We start from the raw sequence: 22,674 nt of genomic DNA on the forward strand, positions 1-22,674 counted from the left end.
TCTTCTACATTTCTGTTTTAATTCCCCAAGTTCAGACGAAGACCATAGAGCTGAAGAACTACTTCTGTGAATTTTAATGGTTTTAGGGGGAACTATCTTAACAACTGCCACAGCTGATCCATTCAGCATAATTATCAGCTGCTTTAGCTATGTTATTAGTAGCTTATACAGATATATAGCTAAAATGCTAATGATATGCAAACATAATATACTGTTTTGTGAAGCCAATGATAGATAAAGGTTATTTATGGTGGTTGGAATTAAAGGGTAATTGTAGTGACCTCTTTTATGGTACATATTGTAGATAAGAAACTAAATTAAAATGAGTTAGCAATGGCTTTGTGAGTGATGACACGTTGATGGAGGGGTTGTTTCAGTATCCCAAGGGAACCGCTATTGTTAGTCATGTATCGGAATTTTCCATTCAGTAAGTTTAGGCCTGCTGGCTTTTTAATGTATAAACAAGCATGGATGGCAAAGCTAAAAATCAAACATCAGACATGAGAGGAAATATATTTGAGATATATTTTACTCAAACAAAGGGGCGTTTGGGAAGTGTGGAAAAACTGTTTGACAAATCAATGAGCCTTCAACAACCCTTCCCAGAAATGATAAATCTGTCTTTGCTGATTACACTCCTCGGGTAGTGACAGGCCTATCTTGGATGTATAGACCAGATAAAGAAACTTAAACAACTAGAGGGCTTGTTAAGATTTTGGCGGCACATCTGTTGGTCCACCAGGACAGGGAAGGGATTTACTCCGCTATCCTTGAGGAAAACTGACCACCTTAGAGGTCTCTGAAAGGCAGGAGCTCTTTCCACTTTCAGAGCTGCCACCATCACAGCTCCTCTGATGGTTTTTATTACTCAAAATAGAATGAATGAACTGACATTTTGGTGGGCAGGGTTCTTCATCACAATTTTGACGATGAACCCTGTCTATCAAACTCTGAAAAAGCCCTATATTCTGGTTGGGGTGTTTTAAAATATGTTTTTCATTAGGTTTGCTCCTGAAAGAGTTCTTTGACAGCAGCTGAAAATTGTGCTATCATTTCTTTCTAGAAAATAGACTCCATTTAGGGTTCCTATTTGAATAAGTCCTGGTTCATTCTTTCCTGTGTGTTTCACATGGCTTTGGGTCTTAAACCATTGTGAATGTTAGTATAATAACATTGTGAGCAGTCAATAGCGGGTGGGTTCATCTTCACATCATCCCATTAAGGACATTTTCTTTTTTTATAATATTCCTAAACAACAGTTAACGGGTGACAGTTGGAGATTGATGGTTTACTTAAAAGTCGCTGACCTCAGGGGCTTACCAAGTCCAAGCTCATTATTTGCATCTGTGGCATTTTTAGAAGTCATGGGTTTATGGAAAGAAAATAAAACAAGTAGATAGGATATTAAGTTGGAACTGTGGGTTTTTAACTGAGTTGGTTGAGCTGGTTTCCAGTGTTAGGTTTTTGGACTGTGGGTAGTGGAGTTTGTCTGAGCAGTCTGCTTTGAGAGACTTGCTTGTTAATTTTGAAGATTCTTTCAGCTCTTGATACAATGACCTTGCTGAATCAGTTGTACAAGTGCTTGGACTGCACCTCCCATATTCTCAGTAAATCGTCTTTTTTTATCTATGATGCCAGGTGTGTCTGGTATAAAGGAAACAGCACCCGATCTCCTTGAAGAGCTTCTTCCTTTATTTTTACTTCTTTTGAGAGGCAGTTCAGTTTGTTCTTTTCCAGGACAGAAGACGACTGATGAAGGTTGGGATAAGAATGGAAAAAAATGCTCCTGTTTTGATGGGATTGGTGGGATTCATCGTAGGAAGGGAGATGAACCCAAGGCTGGATAGAAGAGAGAGCACAAGAAATGGTGTCACTGATGGATGAGTTGTAAGTTGGAACAGAGACAATTCTCTATTTCAAATAATCTTTCATTTAAATGGCTGCAAGTCTTGGGACTATGCAACGGCAGAGAAGTTGTGTAGAGAGTTAAAATGAGAGGCCAAAAAAAGAAACCTTCATCAATAAGAGAAGAGATGAACAATTAGACTGTTGGAAATGCCAGGATGCAGGAGAAGAGCGGCCAGAAAAAAAGGAGAACACCAGCAGAGTGTTGAGCCAAAATACCAAAAGTGCAGGGAATAGAAACAATTATCAGGTGACCCACCCTGGCAAAGCTGAACAAAGATTTAGAAAAATTAGGAGAACAAATAGCTTAGCAAGATGGATAGAAGTTGGGCAGTTGATCACAGACTGAAGGGCTGTTGTTGGCAGAGTATGCTGCACTGAGCCTGGAGTAGACATCGGAAAAAGAGAATTATGATCAAGCTAGTGTGTGAGATTGTTAATGAGAGACTTGAAAGAAAAATCAGACATAAAATAGAGGCTGAATTAAAATAATTCCTTTTAATAATAAGTAGGATGGTAAACAGAACAGGACACTGGACTCAAGAGTCATGGCAAGAAAGATGTGAGGAATGGGAATGAGAGGGAGGAATGGAGGGGAGAATCAGGCTTTGGGCATCAAAAGAAGGAAGCAAAGTCAGAAGCAGTTAGAGTTGAAGGTGAAACCAGATCAGGAGAACCAGTGAGAGAGAAGCTTGTCTAGAAGTCAGAGAAGTGAGGGAGGATGTGGAGAGAGGGAGATGAGATTGTTTTGGTATTTCTGTTTGGCCTAATTAAGACTATTATCAGAGTTAGGATGGAGACAAGGAATAGTTTCAAGATCCGTCAGTTTAAGAGTGGACTTGCATCTGTAATTTGACTTGCTCTAGGAAACGTAGTGAAGGTAACAGAGGTAGCTGAGTCAAAAGATTAATGTGTAATGTGATAGTGTAATCCAGAGGAGTGTGAAGCATCAATTTGAGTTAAACAGCAAGGTGACAAAGTACAAAAAAGAATGATGAAGTATGAGTGGTCTGAAGGTAGAGGTTAAAGTGTCTAAGAAGTAAGAAAAGGAATTTATTTTGTCTCAAAAGGTTTGACCATGTCACTTCCACACTAAAAGAGGTACACTGGTTTTTAAGCATACTTTATGATATATCATATCTTTTAAAAGCAGGGCCCCTATTTTAGAAAGTGAAATGTATAAAAGACTCTGCCCAGGGATATCAATGCTTATCCTCCAAACTGCTCTTGAAGATCCCAAAATTAAATAACGCAATCTGAATGGTGGGTCTTTTAAAGTCCAGCTAGCAAAATTAGGGAACGATCTCTTTCAACTATTAAAATATAAACTGAGTGAATTCAAGTTTCACAAAGGTCTTAAAACCTAGTTTTATTCATAAGAACCATGTTTGAAAGGTGAGTAGGCGCACTTTAATTCTATAGACTCTTTAATCTATCCTTATTTGCATCACCAAGTGTCCCTTTTCAGGTATTTGTTCTGTGCTTTAAAAGCAGCCATAATTAATGACAGATACGGAGCCAAGTGAGGACAAAGAGTCAGGATCATTGCACAAGGAGTGAAGCCGCCCTGGTTGATGATAGATAATCAGAAAGAAAAGAGCAATTGTTTCAGAAAAGAAGATAAAGTGATACTGAAAGGAGGTGTAGTTTGGGAAAGCAGGCATGACAGGGAATCAGATAGAGTGATATTGAAGACCAGTGCCTCCACTAGTCAGGCATGGTCAGGAGTATGAGAGAAGTAGAAGAGAGATGGGGCAGGAGAGGCTGATGTGGTGGGACTGAATATTGGGATTTGGGAGCCAGTGAAGCTTTAAGGAAGAGTCTAAGGAAGTGTTAATGTATCAGATACTGAGAGGGTGCTCCAAAGAGGAAATGAGACAGGAAGGAGGATGGTGGAAGAAGGGAATAGGTGAAATCCTGGACATTGCAGGTTCAGTAGTGTAGGTCGGAAAGGTGCTACATAAAGTGAAATAAAATTAAAATCAGAGTGTACTCATCATGTTTCAGGCATGACAGTTTTGGAATAGTGGAACAGTGAGCAAAAAGATTGATGTATGGGAATAATGTCGAGAATATTTACTAGAGGCTTAGATTATTTCAACCATTCCATCCATCACCTCTGTTTTTTTCAGTCTGGACGAATGTAAAAGGTGGCTACACCTGACATGGTCCAAGATCAAGACAGAGCTATACAGGTGATGTTTTTAACTCACACAACCACATGCCATGGAGTAAGAGGAAGATATTGTCCTGCCCTCTGCGCATGTATGTGCAGATGGTTGGGGCGCTAGGGTCAATGATGCCAGTCGAGCACAGCAAGATTTACAAAAGGATGAACAGTCATGAAGGTCAATAGGCCATATATGTTAACTTCAGGTATACTTCATAGCCCCTCACAAAAATACAAAATGAGCTGTGAGCCCAATGAACAGCACTTCCCCTTTGTCTCACGGTAAGTAATTTCCAAAGAAGCGTAGTGAACTCGATATAACCACCTGCTGCTCAAGGATGCGACCTGAGGCCACAATATAGAAACGTACATATAGTGGTGCACCAACAGGAAATAATAATGTGAAAGAGTCTAAATCAGAATGTAGAATGTTCCATATCTTCTTTATTGTGCTTGTAGTGTAGACATATAGATACAAGTGTTACAGCAAAACAACACCCAATGTGTTTCGTTCACCACTTTAAACTTCTTCAGGGCATTCTGATTTTGTACAGCCAATACACCATGATATGCGTCTTGTGAAACTGTAGTTCCCCCATATGAAAATGTAGCATATATCCGCGAGGTCCAGTTAGATTACACACCCTAGTAAGAGGTCTTTTATTTTTGCACTTACGCGGTGCGAGTTGCAGTTTGCCCACTATCCTTGAAGTGGGCTAAGGTGTCAAGTACAGGGGCGGCCTGGCCTGATATTATAAGGATCCAGGGTGTGTAATCTAATGGGACGCTATGCATGTATGGTATATTTCCATGTAGTGAAAGTGGAGAGAATCTTGCAGGAAAACTGTACTCCAGCTTTAGTGTCCTGATAGGCAATGGTAGAACAAATTTGGGTTTGCCACAAGTTCTCATATGGAGGCAGCTTTTGGGTCTGACAGTGCGTACTAATAGAATACAATTTATTATGAGCTAAACATTGCCCCTACAAATGGACATCTTTGCCTTGGTAGAGTAGAAAATTAGTTTGAGTTTCAGAATTCGAAGGAGAATACGTCTTCATACGAGTTGACTCCAAGATTAACAGCCCCAGCCACAGGTAAATCAGTTCTACTGAGATAATGTCTTTAAAGTGGTTTAAGAGAGCATTAAGTGTGGCAAATAGGTAGTTTTCTAGTGGTGCCCTTGTGAGTGTACTTGCAGAAAAATACATACATACACTCGTAGTATTTGATGAAATATAACAAGCAAAGCCATGAACTAGGAGAAAGGAGAAAATACATGCTGTTTCGATCACAAGTCCTGACTTTTTCAATATTATTGGGTCTCATGGGATGGCATTCTTACAGGGGAAAGGAGCCGTAGGGGTTGTAAGTAGGAGATTGTTAGACCTGGCATCCTTGGCGTGGCTTTCCCTGACTTTTTGCCTCTACCTCCTGTGTTTTTGATGCTGTGCTGGGTTTAGTTTTTGCTGGCTTAGATGCTTTGGGCACTTTGCCACTGCTGATAGGTGTCAAAGTGCAAGTGCTCCCTGTTTAAATTGATATTGTGATTGGTTCTCCCTGATTGGCATATTTGTTTTACCAGTAGGTCCCTAGTAAAGTGCACTGAGTGTGCCAGGGCCGGTAAATTAAATGCTACTAGTGGGCTTGCAGCGCTGATTGTGCCACCCACATGAGTAGCCCAGAAAAGGTCTCAAACCTGCCACTGCGATGCCTGAGCGCAGTTTGTTAACTGCCATGTCGACTTGGCAAGTGCACCCACTTGCCAGGCTTTACCCTTCCCTTTTCATACACATAGGACACCCCTATGGTAGGCCCAAGGTACACCGTGGGCAGAGTGCAGTGTATGTGAAAGGTAGGACATATACTGGTGTGTGTAACCTGTCCTGATAGTGAAATACTGCCAATTTCGTTATTCACTATTGAAAGGCTGTCTTGCCCCATAAGACAGAATGGGGAATGCTTTGTAACATTTTACAAGCATATCTTCCCATAAGTATAAGATGGAAAAATGGAGTTTAGAATCCCTGAACTCAGGATTTAATAACACATCTTTTAGTAAAGATGTTTTTTAAATTGTGTGTTTGAAAATACCACTTATTAGACAGTGGCTATTTCCTTGTTCAACCATTCTGTGTACCTATGCCTGATTGTGGAGTGACTGTCTGGATTTTGAGTGACAGGGGCTGGGGAGGTGCTGTGGCTCCAGGAGCCTGGATGAGTCAGCACTAGGCTGAATAGGCATGATCTGCATTTGGAGTGGTGGGAGGAGTAGCACCTGTACCTGAATAGGGCTGTGCCTGGCTTCCACCATGCTGGCTCCGCCTCCCTGTGGTGTGTCCGGAGCCAAGGCTCACACTTACAATGGATGTTGTTGTGCACTGGCAGAGTGCCCCCAGAACTGGTTTGAACTGGTCCTCAAAGCCCCTTGCACAAAGAGAACAAATACATTTTGGGGTATAAGTGTCAGACCCAAAACCCCAGACTTTAGATCATTCCTGGAATTCAAGAGGAACCTTTGCCAAGGAGAAGAGCTGGAGAGACTGATGAGAAATACTGCCCTTACTGTGCGTCTGGGGTTGGCTGTTAAGGAAAGGAGAAGGACTTTGCTGTGTGCTGTGTCCCCTGCTTGAAGGAGATCTCTAAGGGCCTGAAGTAAGCTGGCCTCCTGTTCAGAAGTCTCAGGGACACAAAAACGTCATCCCCCCCAGCTTCCCTGAACTCTGCTGCTGTGAGTTCCAGCCTGCCAAGAGATGTCTGTACCAGTGTTGGGCCTCTGGAGGTTGTTGCTGCTGTTTGGGAGCTGCAACAAAGAAGAAACACGAATAACTGCTAAAATCGACACACCGTTTTTCTTGCGGCTGTTTTCTTGATGCATCTCCACAGCACAAGAACAATTTCCATGCATCGCTGTGCCGCTGCGAAAACCATTGCAGCACCTGTTGCCGCTGCAAGAATCAGCGCATCGAGGGATTGCGGCTGAAGAGGACCAATGTATCGATCGCCGACACATCCCGGATTTCCACGCATCGTACCTGTGCAGCACGCTTTCCCGATGCATCACCTGCGGACCGGAATAGTCACAAAGAATCGACGCATCACTTTCCATACAGACCGGATTCGACATAACTCATCCTCTGCATGTCGCAGAACTGTTACATCGCCTCCCCAAGGTCTCAGGAGTGTCGCATCTCTTTCTTTTCTGACGCTGCGGCTGTTTGGCTTTTGGAACTTGGACGCATCTACAGGTACTTTGATGAAAAGTCACGTATCCATAGTTTTCATTGGTACAAATTCTTGAAACCTTTTGAAAGTCATATTTTTAACTGTGTATGTTGGATGTTTGTCATTTTGGTCTTGTTTAGCTTAGATAAAGATACTTTATTTTTCTAAACTGGTGTGCTGTCCATTTGTTGTGTTTTCACTGTGTTAATGTGTGTGTTGGTACAAACACTTTACACATTGCCTTTGGGATAAGCCTGTCTGCTCGTGCTAAGCTACCGAGGGGGTGATCAGGGGTTATCTAAAGAGTGTATCCCCCTTACCAGGACTAGAAGCAAGGGTCCCTATTTGGACAAAGATACCTACCTCTGCCAAGTAGAGACCCTCATTTCTAACTTTGGTGGGGATTTGAACCTGTATTTGTACTTGACCCACAGTGATTGCTGTACATCAATAGTTTAGTACAGACCACTACACAACCACATACTGTGTTTTGTTTTTGGTTCTATTTTTGAGTGACCCTTAAAGTTACCATGCATATTGTCTCAGAAGAGTAAACCAGAAAGTCAGATGGCAGAATTGGAGTTTGATACTGAGGTTTTGCATACCTACAGAGTAGATCAGCTCAAGCAATTTTGCAAAGATTTTGGATGTCCCATGAAGAGCAGCTCCAGTAAGGAGGAGCTACAGAAGGGCTCAAGGGCCTGGTGGGAGGCCAAAGAGGCTGGGGAAACAGGTGATGCAGAGGTGGATGAGGATGCACAAGGGAATGTATTCAGGTCACAGGATCAGCCTGTGTCAAGAGCAGCCTCCAGGGCTGGCAGCCACCATTCCGCTAGGAGCTTTTCCCCAGAGGAGCTGGAGGAAAACCAAAGACTCAGAGATCAGGAAGTTCAGCTCTTAAGTTTAAAGATGAAGCAATTAGAAATGGAGAACCAAAAGGCTGCCATAGAGAGAGAGAAGATGGCAGAGAAAGGAAAGAACGCTCTCGCTTTGGAGGAAAAGAAATTGCTTTTGGCTCATGAGTTGAGCATGAGGGAACTGGACATTAAGGCCAAGCAAGTGGAATCCAGTTCAAATGCATGGTTTATGGCATATGAGATAGCCTTGAGAACGAATGAGGTTCCTGAGAAGAAATGGGGGGCGGGCCTTTGAGGCCTCTGGGAGGGACACCCTACCACCTTTAGAGCAGCCGGGTACCCTGACCTATGCCCATATGAAGGAGGATTTATGCCTCAGGTATGGGCTCACCCCAGAGCAGTGCAGAGAGAAGTTCAGGAACTTTAAGAAGCTTGATTCGCATACTTGGGTTGAATGTGTGAACATGTATAACTGTGCACTGGAAGGTTGGATAAAGGCCAGCAAGGTAACTGAATACCAGGGGTTGTGTAACTTAATTAGTTGGGAGCACTTGAGTAGTCTGTGTGTTCCAGAGCTGCGCCAGCATCTATTGGATAGTAAGCTAACTGATCCCAGGGAGCTTGCTAAGGAGGCGGAACGCTGGACTAGCACCAGGGTCCATAAGGGGATTGTGAGTAACCCAGCCAAGTGTGGGTAGGGTCCCCAGCAGAAGAGTGGGGGACAAGGGTAACCAAATGGAGTTCTCTAATGGTCCCAAAAAAGTTCCCAGGGTAAGGAGTCCCAGTCCCCCAAGCCTAAGGTGTCCTAGCGCCCTAAGGCAGGCAATACAACCGGGGTCCCCCCAGGTGTTATTCATGTAATCAGGTGGGCCACAATGCAAGAGATCCCAAGTGCCCCAACGGACCCCCAGCACCCACGGGTGCACCGTCACCGGGATTAGTGAATGTAGCGCTGGGGAGGAATTGGTTCAGGTGAAGGGGGAGAGCAAGAAGTTATGACCCTTGTGTCATTAGGAGACAGGGAGATGGTCCAGGGATCCTATCTGCCTGAGAACACTAAGAAATACAGGCAGTGGGTGACAATCAATGGGAGGAGGGTGGAGGCTCTGAGAGACGCAGGAGCCAGTGTGACATCTGTCCGGTGTCAATGGGTGTCTAAAGAGCAGGTTATTCCCAATGTACTTCACCCTGTAGTTGCAGCAGGCAACTCTGAGTGCATATTTAAGGTGGCGCTAGTTCCCTTTGAGTGGGGGGGGGGGGGGGGTCTCAGGTTCCTTGAAGGTCATTGTTAGTCCATCCGTGCCTGTAGACTGTCTGTTTGGAAATGACCTGGAGAGTTCCCCATGGAAGGAGGTGGAACACCAGGCTCGTTTGGAAATGTTGGGTCTGCCTTAGTGGGTCTGTGTGACAAGTCGGTCAATGGCAGCCAGTAGGGGTAATCAAGAGGACCTGGAGCCTGAAACAGTGGCCCAGGTGCCTGCCAGGAAGAGGAGGGATAGGGGGCATGGGAAATCAGCCCCAGAAAATCCTGTGGTCCAGGAAGAAGCAGACCCTGCGGGGGCTGCCCTGGAGCCCACAGGGGAGCAGGAAGCCGAACTGGGAGACCTACCAGAGCTGACCCATCGGCAGCAGGAAGGGGGTCCCTCCAGGGAAGAGTTCTGCAGAGCGCAGCTGGAGTGCTCTACTCTTGTTGGTGTGCAGCAGCCGTCTGCAAACCAGGCAGCAGTGATCAGTCCGGCTCACATCTGATTTACTGGGGGGATGGATTGTTGTATAGTGAGCCTAAAGTCGCTGAGCCCGGTGCAGCCCGTGTGCTGGTGGTACCCGTGCGCTTCCTATTGGGTCTGGCTCATGATGTGCCTCTAGCAGGACATTTGGGTTGTGACAAGACCTTTCAGAGGCGTGTAACCCACTTTTACTGGCCCCAAATGAGAAGGCACGTTGGCACACACTGTAGATCTTGCCCAACTTGCCAGGCAAGTGGCAAGAGTGGAGGAAAGTGTAAGGCTCCCCTCAAATCCCTTTCCTGAGTTGAGCACCCCTTTTGAGCGGGTGGGCATTGACATTGTGGGGCCACTGAAACACAAGACAGCCTTAGGCAACAAGTTTATCTTGGTCTTCGTGGACCATGCCACCTGGTACCTGAAAGCTGTCCCTTTCTGGACAATCATAGCCCCCGTGGTGGGCCGTGCATTGATGGGGATCTTTTCCCGTGTGGGGTTCCCCAGAGAGGCAGCCTCTGACCATGGTACAAACTTCATTTCGAAGTACATGACATCTTTGTGGGAGGAGTGCGGTGTGGCATACGAGTTCACCACTCCTTACCATCCTCAAGGGAATGGGTTGGTTGAGAGATTCAACCGAACCCTGAAGGGCATGATCAAGGGTCTAAAGAGTGTATTCCCCTTACCCTGACTAGAAGCAAGGGTCCCTATTTGGACAAAGGTACCTACCTCTGCCAACTAGAGACCCCCATTTCTAACAGAGATCAACATAGTTATTCATTTAATTGGGATGAACTAGGGGAAAATTTGAAGCACAGATGTGATTGGTGTAGTTAGGACAAAAAAGAAGATGAAATAAGTAGAAAAATGATGATTCAGACGTTTAGAAGAGACTAAGTAAATTACTTACCTATTACTGCAGATCCCACGTTAGTATCATCCATGCTTTCTTGGGTCATTTTTTACATTTAGTAAAGGGGACCGGTTTGTAGAGGTTATGTTGTTTAATATATGCAGGGCCACTGGAATTTTGTGATTTTGCGGCTGCTGCATTTTTCACATAATTATGGATTTGCCGCATAATCCATCTTCAACTGCATAATCTACAGATTTTAACAAAAAAATAAAAAATTGGAGCTCAAACGGATCAAAACTTACCAAAACCACGGTGCCACCTGCTGTAGAACAGTGAAAGGCCCTTTTGCAAAGGTTGACTGGCCCCCTTTCTGTTGCTAATTGCTGTATATAGCAATAAAATTGGTACCAATGAGGTGAAGCCTTTGACCAGTGTTAACCTGTGTAACAATTACATGGTTAGCTTCAATGGTGCAGAAGGGGGACAGGCTGTAATGATCCTCGGAACCTCTGATCCTGCAGCAGCAAAGAAACGTCCTTGTCTTCAGGGCCAAAAATATTTAGGTCAGGAGTTTGTGGACCCGATAACTCTAGGCCCAGAGTCTTATAATTGCAGGTTCAATACCACAACTCGTAATACGGTAATAAAAGTTTAAATGCTATCTGCAGTTTGCCTCGCATCACTTTTTATACCTTCAACTGAGGTGCATATTTTTCTTCTAGCAATGACAAAGCTACTTTTTTTTTAAGTCATAATTTTAGTAAACTGAAAGGGTCCCCAAAGAATTAATCAATTTTAATAACACATTTAAATGTTATCAGATTTACACTTACCTTCAGATTTATGCAAATCCCAAACAGTGTCCTCACTAACGTTTCATATTCGTCTTGCACTTCTTTCTTCACCCTTTCTTTAAGGCAGAGATGTTCTTCCTCCACATCAAAAAGCTTGGTGCGCAAGGCTGTGACTTCCAGGACCATTTTGTGGCTAAGTTCTGCAGTCTACCCCAAGAAGCGGAAAAGCACAACGTAGATCACATGACAACACCATCAAGGAACGGCAGCACCACGATAACAACACTTCATTATCAAGCTGCACACAACATAAATACAAGTGGGCAGAGTAAACCAAACAAGCCTACAAAGCCTAGTCTTGACGAGCACGCACAAATACTCTCAGGCACCAACATGGACACAGGTCTCACAGGGCGTGCTGTGGCCCTTGTCCAGAATACAATTCTGGTCCAATGTCCCAAGCGGCCCAGCACTAATGGACTATACCCAGTCCTAGATTGAGGAGAAGATGATCAAGGAGTCCCAGGATTAAACTAAACCTTTTGAACATGGCAGAGTCTCACGTCCTGCCTACCAACCAGCTTGATGAGTACATCATACAGCATATCTTGCCTCCCATCAGAGATAAGAGATAGCCAAATATTGATATATAGACTGCCATAGTAAAATACTTAGAGGACTGTATTTGTTTTTGGTGACTGGCTTTTTCGTTCCATGGTGTATTAATTAACAAGCCCACAACTTCAAAACCACTGCCCTCTGTCAATTGATGAGCCTCTATTTTGTATAGATTTGCATATAGTCAATACCAGGAAGGTAAACGTTTATGTATTGCAGTGGCCCAAAGAGTGGCGACGGCCAACTTCGGCGAGTGGAGGGACGGGCAAATGGCTAGAGGGTGGGTGGTTTCATCAAATAAAAATAATTAAGTAAATGAAATAATATACTTACCTTGGTTGCTGCTGCGTTCTCACTCCGATCTTTTTCCCTCGTGACTCCAGGGCCCCAGCTAACTTTCTTAACCAATCCTGGCACTGTCCTCACAGCATTAGAGCAGCGATAGGATTGATGGGAGCGGCCTGTATCAGCGCTCACAAGAGCACTGGAGGCTTTTGCTTTCAAGACAACTGGGTATGAGAGGTATAAAGTGCACGTGTATGGCTGGCCGTCACAAGACGGCTGACCAAAGAGACATGCACTTTAAACAAGTGCAAAGGCAGACCACCCTCCTCCCTGCTGCTACCATTCAGCAGGCCCCACCCTGTCCTGACACTCCGTTTGGGGTGGGATGACAAAGAAAATGGTAATGAATTAACATCATTACCATTTTATTTTTCATCTCTGGGGGCATTTCAGTGCGGCAACGCTCCTCCACTATAACCGAGGAGCCGCCCCTGGTCCTAGCTGTTGTAGCGCACATTGCCCTAGTCCATGCAAGGACCAGTGAGTAGTGTCCCATAAATAGAAAATGCAGCACACAGTCAATATACAGAATATCAGTGACCTGTCCATTATTCAGATTCCTGTGTTCCAGTCATGACCTTGTGATCTTTAGAAATAGCTGCATTCTGTACACCATGGAGACTCTTCACCTGGTAGGACATGACTGCTTGCTTGGTATTCCCTCTACATATTCAAATTACCATTATCAAAGGAAATTATTTTGCTAATTATCATGCAATGCAAGCCTTTTAGCAAAAGCACCACTGAAAATTTCACAAAGATGTAATGAACATCTTAGAATGATGTGGGTGAAATATCTGCATCCAGGTCTCATGGACTGAGGGCTGTCCCCACATATGACATCACATGTGGGTAAGCACTGCCATTATCAATGCTTACATGCACCATGTATGTGAGTATCCTCTGTAGGCAGCTTCGGATACCCTTTGATGTCATGTTTCAGGACCAACCCCTCTAAAAGTACCGGAAAATGTTCAGGAGCATGTGCATAACATGGCACATATCAGGACATGCAACTTGACTGACTATGTTTGAGGTGTTGAAGGCCTCTTTCAGATGTTTGTTGGTGGTGGAGCTCTAATGTTAAATCAGATAAAGTGTGTTGCATGGCACTCATGTGTTGCTTGGTACAGAACATTGCAGTTAGGCCATGTGCACCGAAGCATAAAGATAACCAAGATGAGGAGGATGATGATGATGAACCAGAATGGGGCATAATCTATATCATCAAGATGCTGAAGCCACGGTCGCACCACTCTATGGCAAATTATTTCTTAACTTTCTTCAAATAGCAATAATACATCTTACTTGAAAGTAAAACATTACGAAATGATGTTGATTTCAAATTTACATCTAAAACATTGAACAATGAACCTGTGGCCTGGTATTGCCATTTGACTTTCACCCTAACTTCAACTGGTCCTCGGGGTGTGCAAGCAATCTTCACCTTTAACCCAACTCCTTCTGTGACTGACAGTTCCATTCTACACTCATCATTATTCCAACTGATCCATTTCACTGCTGCACAGAACTATACCGAACCCCAGCACTCAGTGTAGTTCCAATGGATTTTATTGTAATCATTAATCAGTTTCGGGGTGCTTAATCGTGAACAGATTAATGACGGGTTCCTATATTCACCTCTGTTAGAAAAATCTTGTACTTTGGGAAATCCTATGTTAATCCCATATTGCACTAATTTATTCCCCTTTTCATTATGGGGAGATGCTCAGTTTTTCCACTTACGTCCCCTTCACTACAGTACTCTCCTTTTACCTAAACATATATGTTATTTCTAAACCCCCACAACACTGCCAGCATCATCAGATACCCTTATACATAAATAAACGTAGCACAGTGGAGTTTTATGGTCACTTAGCTTAGCGGAGTTCCGCATATCGGTACTCCTTGAAATCTGCCCAGACCTAGTAAACACACCACCTTCCTTCCCCAACACCAAGGCAACACTACCCTACGCCCTCTCCAATCTCTACTGGCCCACATACTTGATAAACAATCCACTACCACTCTATACCTAATTTAAAAAAACAGTAATAATAACCACATTCCCTTCGGAGCCATGCCACAGCACACAATTATAATCGCTTGGTTGCTGGTCTGCCTTGTGTGCTCAGGAGATGGGCAGCATGTGCTGAGCACCTCCTCAGTCGGATTGACAACTTCTGGGAAAGACAGTGAGGAAAAGATGCAGGATACAGGGATGGTGTTATGCGGTCTCTTTTAAAGAACCCTGGTCATCTCCTGCCTCTCCAGCAGAATTAACAGACACTCAAAATCTGCATCTCTTCAATTTGCCGGTTGGTGGTCAAATTAGTAGTTGTGGGCCTGATAATACAGAGAATAGTGCTTATTTTCTTCCACATTTGTTCAAATATGTGGTGCTGAGTATGCATGGCCTCTTCTCTGGGAATCTCTCAGATATCTTTCTGCATGCCTGCACAGGTACGGAGATACCACTTTGAAGTCAGTAGGCCCCCAAAGGAGTCTGGCTCCATCAATGCTGATCGTTCTCCCAGAAATTGTCTGGAGGCCATCCTGTAATGTGTTGGCACATGCATGTTGCCTGGTGCAGTAGACAGCATGGTTAGGCATTGGGATGATTGAGGCTCTCCCTCCCTCCATTGTGGACTACTGTTGACAGTGCATCCTCCTCAGGGATGATGGGGAATATATTCCCAGATATTTCATAATATTTTCATGAATATCAATGGCCCCTAATTCTGTGTTTTTTTAGCACTGGTGATGGTGGCAGTGTTAGTGGCAGTTTCTGTGGTAATGGCAGCAGTGGAGTCAAATGATGCATGTTGCAAAGTGACCCCTTTTTGGTGGTCACACCTAGTTTTTCATTTTCTTTGGGACTCAACTGCTGGGAAGTTAACTTTAACACTTGGATACTGCTATCCAGTGCCCAGTGTATGTGGTCTGATTCCTAAAACAAAGTCGACTTGACTTACAACCCATTTGGCACATTACATTTTACCATAAGGCCTTTGTATATGGTGTAAAAAACTGCACTTATGCCATGTAGAATTAAAAGTCACATGTGGGCTGTAGCGCTATATTGTGCCATCCATTCTGTGAGTCTTAAAACTTGACACAGGTTACACTGAGGTCTGGTCCGCCTTCTGCTCCAAGCTCATATGGTGGCAGACAGACGTGCCAAAATAAACTCTTACAGGCCTAAAATCCTATTCTAAGAGTAAAATAGTTCACCCCTAAAATTACCTTGTTATCATAAGGTAGGGTGCCTAGTGCCTAGATGTGGTACATGACAAAATTAATATTAGTATTTGTTGACAGTCAATAAACCCCCAAAAGATATTGTACTGTATTGGGTTTAGCTCTTCTTTCGTTGGTAAAGTCAAATGATTTCTAACATTTAGGAAATATAACTATTGGAAAATATATATTTACTTACCTGAGCCACTGTAGGCGAATTTGCCTTATGGCCTGACAGAAGTAGTATAGATTGCACTCCTTCAGGGCAAAGGAGTAAATTACTCTATTGCCCTGCCAGAGTACCTGCCAACCAAATTTAGACTTGTGAAAGTTTACCAAGCAGACTGAACATGCTGCACTTGACATCTTTGACCTGTGAGAAGGACCCGAGTAGGTTGGACCCTCAGGACAGAAAGTTCTCCAAGGATCATAAGGCTGATCCCCTGGGTGGCACCAGGAATCTAGCAGGCTGAAGAGGACATATCTGTGAGGAACCATAGTGGACCAGTGGCAACTGCACTGATGCAGACTTTGCTGTTGGCTTCTGCCTGACACACATGAGAGTGTCCATGTGCCGTCATCTGAAGTCCTTGTGACATTAGAAGTGTAATCGATTTCCGGGAGTACCAGGCGAGGGAAAGACGAGTTCTTACATAGGATTTTCTCGCTGTGGGGTGGGGAATACCCACTTACATGTTCACTAAAAGACTGCAGTAACACGGTTTTGCCCTCTTCATTTTTTGTCTGGCTATCATACCGGATCAACTTTGGGACTGGAAGGAAACCACCCATGTTTAATTGACATTGTCATCGTTGATTATTCTTAACATGGTGACAAGTGGAATAGCTGAGAATTACCATTTCGTTGGAGATCTTTGATTACGTCGTATTGGATTGTCGCATATATTATTGATATCCGTTGCACAGATCATTTATTTGCCCTGAAGAAGTCCTAGCAGAGTAGGACGAAACGCGTTGGCTGAAGGATTGTTTGAAAAATAAAATAAATTATAAATCACCGATTGGATCAAGTGGCCTCTCTTGATTTGATGGGAATACTATGGACATTTAAGAATTTTGCAAGGAAGGTTGGTGCGGTTCTGATCTAGTAGAAAGTTGTTTGTTTCCTATTGAAGGTAGCACCTCTGGACAGAGGGTGTTTTCAGAACCTGCACACATTTCAGATATTTGTGTTAAATACTGTTGGTATTATTTTCCACATTGGTGCTGCATCAGTGCTTTAAACCCAACTGTCCTTTCGCAAAACCTCTGGTAGAGATGCAACTTGTGCATCTCTTGGTATATGAATTTCTCCAGGAACATTAAGTGGGCTCAATTTCAACATCACCATGAAATTCACAATGAGGCCATTATCTTGTGACATCTACCGTATGAGATAATCATGTAAATAGAACATACACATTATTTACTGCAGCTGCTGGCCCTAGACGTCATGTTACTTTGAAGAGTCAAGAGAGCTGCAGAGCGAACATGACACTATCATCACCAGGATAAAAGGTCAGTTGGGCTACGGGGTCTCCATCTCTTGCCAGGCTATCCCCTGAGGGTGAGTGTACATGGATTTCACTAGTGGGATGTCTTGCCATGAGTTGACAGAACAACGTTGAGATCTCCTTAACCACCTCCTCTGCTGGAAACACAGTAACTGGAAGTTGTAAAGCTTTAACGTCCTTGTCTACTGGTGGATGTGGCTGTTCTGGTTGGTTGTAAAATATAAACAATTGGTTCTGTCGGGTATAAATTATCTCTTTAAATTACTAGTCCCGTCATTTGTTTACTTACATGAGAACATCAAAAACAACACACATAGAACGACCATCCAGGGTATTCAGAAGTTTTATAAATTACCTCATTTATAAATACCCACATTGATTTGCGTGGCTGTCAGAAACAAAACATACAAGGAGTTGTAATTTGTGACAAGGTGAATATAGTGCTCAGTGACGTAGTGAGGGTGCAATATATACAGAGTGAATTTTTTTGCGAAACTGTTGTTAAAAGGCCAGAAAAAGAACAACAATGTTTGAATAGCTCTGTAGGTTGAATGAATAAGTCTTGAAACAGAGTTTCCCGCTTAGTGGGATGTCCTGGTTTTGGGACACCCAAAAGGAGGCATGCCGAGAGGTGTCTCTGTTGGTTTGCCTCTTTTTAGTTACCTCTTCTAATGCTCTTGCATCCTTTCCATGTTCTGTGTATTGGACAATTGGGAATTCTAGCTTTCAGAGCTATTTTTTTTATATAGCGCGAACTTGAACCGAAGGTATCAGGTATCAGAGTGCTTTACATGAGCACTAGTTGCGTTACACAAGGACACAGTAATTTATTAGGCACTGTGAGAATAAGAGATTTGTTCAGGAGGTGGAGCGCCATTGCCGCGACTCGAACCCGGTTCCACAGATTTTAGCCCGACCACCCTAGCCACAAGCTTTATCTTGTATTTGCAGTATTACAGCATGCGATAATTCCATATAGATTTATTGTGTAGTAAAAACACGCATAGTCGCCTAGTCACAAACTGCATTTTGTAATAAATTTAGTAGTATCACAATAGCACTACTCACATACTAAAAAAAATGATTCACAATCCTATATGTAGAGGTCTCCGCTTCTCCTATCTTTTATGTGTGGACATCTCTGCACAAGTACACCTATGTTTTAGTAGTGAATGTGAGCAGGATAGGGGAGTGGCTGGAGAATGGGGAATACTTGTTACTAAGGGGCCGATTACGAGTTTGACTGTGTGGCGGCGAGACCACCCCACTGCTTCAACGCCAAACCTGTGTGAGAACGCCTGCCGTATAATTACTTTTTTAATCATTAGTGGGTGATGGTGTTCCCACGGCGATGCCTATAAAATAGCCATAGCAATGGGAACGTCAAAAACTGTTCTAGCACGACATGAAAAGTCCATGCCGTGCTGGAATTTCTGTGAATGCACACAGGTGGGCACATACTGTGCCCCCCTGTGTGCATCCACAGGGCGTGAACAACAAGGGGGCCCCGTAGGACCTCCATTGTTTCCTATCTGCCAGGGTTTTCATGGCGGAGGAACCGCCATGAAAACCCTGGTGGAGAGGAAGCTCCAAATATGCTTGGTGGGACCACGCCGGTCCCGCCAAGCATATAGATGCCTCTGGACCGCCCCGCCACCGCCAGGGAATCGCGATTCCCTGGCGGTGTCGGCAGTCCCAGGGTGGTGACTGCCACCACTGCCTCACCACGAGTCTGGAAGTCCGAGGACTGTCAGACTCGTAATCTGCGTTTGGAGGTGTTAAGGGAGTTATTAGGAGGGGCTTATGGAGGGACATGCACCTACCCACAAAAGAGTAAGCTCATTCATATTCATAAACTGCACTTTGAAAGTTACTACAGCCCAAAGGGACCCAAAACAGTAACAGCTTAGACCTGGAGTAAGTCCAGTACCACACCTGTACCACAGTTCATGAGAAGTAATGTTAAACTAAGGTAATTTATTTAAACTTCCTAAAAAATATGCAAAAATGTAATTAAGTGTGTGTGTGTGCATTATATATGTGTATAAAAAATATCAAAAATATTATAACACATTTTAATAACTTGTTTATTTTAAATTAAATGTAACTTATATTTATTAAAAAAATAATGAAAGGAAATTATTTCTATATTTATTTTTCAGTAAATTTTATTGCATAATACATCTAAACATTTTCCTTTACTTCATTTTCAATATATATTAAAAAAATTATTTGAATTTATTTTTTTATCATTAAATTAATTAAATATTTAATTCAAAAGTAAGTTAATAGTTCAGTATCATTTTTTTATTTTGGTCTAAATTTTAAATAAATATATATAAATCATTTACATTAATAAAAAAACATAAAAATATTTTAGTAATTTGTTTTTTAAGTTTAATAAACTTGTTTTAACTTTTCCCTATGCTTTACCATAGGGAGATCTCCGCCCTGGTGGTGAAGATCGGTGCCTACATGTGAAAAGCTACTATTATTAACTTACACCTGAATTCAGGGGTGGAGACCTAACTCTACACAAAGTGAAAGAGTACATTTACACATGTGTAAGTTTACCTTTATGAATAGGCCCAATGTTATTTTCAGATGCAGTAAAAGCAAACAGAATTGTTGCTTGCACTAATGCACAACAGTATGATATGAGGTTTCCATGCAATGTCATGTTTCATGTGGTATTACCAAGAGGTATAGCTATTTATGGGTGAAGTAGTTTTAAATGGTTTTATCATTCATCTTGGAGTGATGTTACGATGTATTATCTAGTAGTATTTTGTGCTATCACAATTTAAAAAGACATTGAGAGCAGTTGTATGTGGCGTCAATTGGGAGACAATGGGTGGTTTAACATCAGTAATTGCCAGCACAACTAAAGCACAGAAGATTAAAAAACAAAGATCATTTTCAAGAACAAACCTGAATAGTGCTTGAATCAACCTGCTCCTGACCACTTTCAATTGCTTGCAGTTCCTACAATCAAAAGTGCATTATCAGAAAAATGCAGTTGAAAATTCTCAGTTGATATTTATTGCAAAAGCAGTGCATAAAAAAAATAAAACGATGTTTGCCAGCTGTAGAAATGCATAATATTTGGTATCTAGTACATTTCATCTTGCACAGTTCCTTGTAATTTTATTTCAATTTTTATATCCCTAAAACATGTAACTTATACCCATGTTTGCTCTGCAGCTATTTTTATGAATCTCTTATTGTAATCATTTCGGGAAGCATTTTTTAACTGTGTTCCTTAACCTACTCTAGCTGCTTATTCCCAAACTTGGGGCGTATTTTAACAGCCTCTTAGAATTGGTGGTTGCCCAGAATACATAAACAGTTTAGCCCACGGAAATCATGCAGTTAGTGCCCAAGTCAGAACAAAATAATCTGCAAAGCCAAGAATAATGCACAGGCAATATGTAGCAGTGGGCACACAAATTGGCACATTCGGTCAGCCAGCTTAAGAGCAACTTAAGAGCAAATAGTTCATCTCTGTGGTATGCGGTCATTGCCATAGCTTGACATGAATGGGTTCTTCTGCTCCAAGGAAGTCCCCTTTCATCCAAGCTAGGAAGGATGTGTGTTATATTTCCAAACCAAAGATCTGAAGATAGTGCTTGTAGGGAAGTATTATTTCTTTTAATTGGTCACTGTGCTTGTTCCTGATTGGATGAATTGGCATACTTGACTCTGAACACCAACAGGTTGCCAAACATCTTGTAGTAGATATGCTCTGTTCTATAATAAGGATAACAGTGGTTAAATCTAATTGTCATATCTGATTTTATGGAAAAGTCACAGTAACATGGATCAACTTCGAGCAGTGTCATAAAAGTCAGGTGTGAAACGTTGGCTGTAGTGTGTTTCTGCACCACATGATGGGTGACTCTAAAGGCATGGCTTCTGAACTGCCATTGGTGGCCTCAACTGCTGTCATCAAATGCTGCAGCCAACACATGTCAAAGTAAACTATTTTTTACTTTTACTTGTAGAAAAAGCCTACATTTACATTAGCTAAGTTACCTCCTGCTTGGAGACTACACGGCCTGGGTGCATAATTTGCAAAGGTGAGGCATGCTACATATAGAATTAACATGTTTCTACAGTGACAGGGTTCAACCTTCTATCTCCCTCTATAGGCTGCAGTAGCCCTTTCTCATTAGCTATGTTGTGATAAAAGTCATATCATCCATAACTTAGCACTGTGAAGTTTAAAAGAACATGTGCACAATGAAATATTTACCCAAAAAATAATTTATTAGTGAACAAGGTTTGTTACTAAATATGCTACAAATGTAGTTTAGGAAAAAGTTGTTCATCTCTGTCTAAATCCTGCATTGGCACCTAAGCGGTACTGGCAGGTTCCATCCCATGGATTAAATACCCCTGCCCTTTTGAATAGGTGAAAATTGACAATAAATGCTATACACAGAATACTGTACATCAGATCATATTCAGTTTGGGTGGTAACAGATAGATGATAGTGCGCAAAATGCATATTGAATGTAGGCTTAGAGACACTATTCACTACTACCATACTTACAGTAGACATGTTAAACAGTTTACATTCATATTTGCATTGTAGGGTATAAGAGGAAGAGAGTCCATAGATGAGAATTATTTGTGTTCACTTTCAAGCATATGTAGATGAGACCTTAGTGCAATTCTGATAGCATGAAGAGAGGAGACACAGCAAAGAGTTGATTCTAGAGGTAGAGAGAAATGAGCTTGAAAGAGCAGAGTCATGAAGCTGCTGTAAGGTTTGGCCAAGACGAGAAGGTTTGAGTTGGATGGACTAAGGTAGGGGTGCAACACGTATCTAGTAAGCGTTTGAGATAATCAGTTAGCAGATGGATCATTAATGGCTTTAAAGATCAGGATCAGCAGCTTGAAAATTGACCTTTGTTTTGTTGATAACCAGCCAATTTGATGATGATAGTTGGAAGTAAGCATGAGTTTATAAAGCTCATCAAGGGTTTTAATATTTGTTTAAATCTGTTTATTATTATTATTTGGATAGCCGTCTTTGTGTACAATCATTAAATGGCAGTGTGACATACATTTCACTACACATTCTCCGGGTATACAGTAAATACCATATAGTTCCCTCTACTGAGGATCAAGAATAGCCCCTCGTTTTCAGTCAGTAGTGCATAGTCAATAGTATACAGCTGGAACTTGAGAATGCCTTAGTGATGTTCCACGTAAGTCCTTCCAGTGCATTCCCCATGGGCTTCCAAACAGATGGTATAATAGTGAACAAAAGAAACAGCAACAACAACAGTGACCAGTGTATGTATAGTAATCCTCCCACTGCCCTTGCGTGCGTGACTCCCCAGTGTTTTCCAAGAAACCTTTTATGTATCCCCCCCTAGTGGCGTCCATTCCTATGTAGGCAATCCATCTGTCCATATG

The 22,674-nt window shown here is 42.6% G+C and overlaps 1 protein-coding gene across 1 annotated transcript in view; it reads right to left on the reverse strand.

The window, feature by feature from the left end:
- The window catches only part of LOC146817750 (uncharacterized), a 746,064-nt gene that overhangs the window by 212,927 nt on the left and 510,463 nt on the right, over positions 1–22,674 (reverse strand). The window contains exons 40-41 of the mRNA XM_085609232.1: positions 20,179–20,232; positions 11,570–11,737 (exon numbers count right to left, since the gene is read on the reverse strand). Coding sequence (XP_085465358.1) covers positions 11,570–11,737; positions 20,179–20,232 — 222 coding nt within the window. The remainder of the gene's footprint in view (positions 1–11,569; positions 11,738–20,178; positions 20,233–22,674) is intronic.

Source organism: Triturus cristatus, chromosome 6 (genome assembly GCF_964204655.1).
Source record: "Triturus cristatus chromosome 6, aTriCri1.1, whole genome shotgun sequence".
NCBI lineage: Eukaryota > Metazoa > Chordata > Amphibia > Caudata > Salamandridae > Triturus > Triturus cristatus.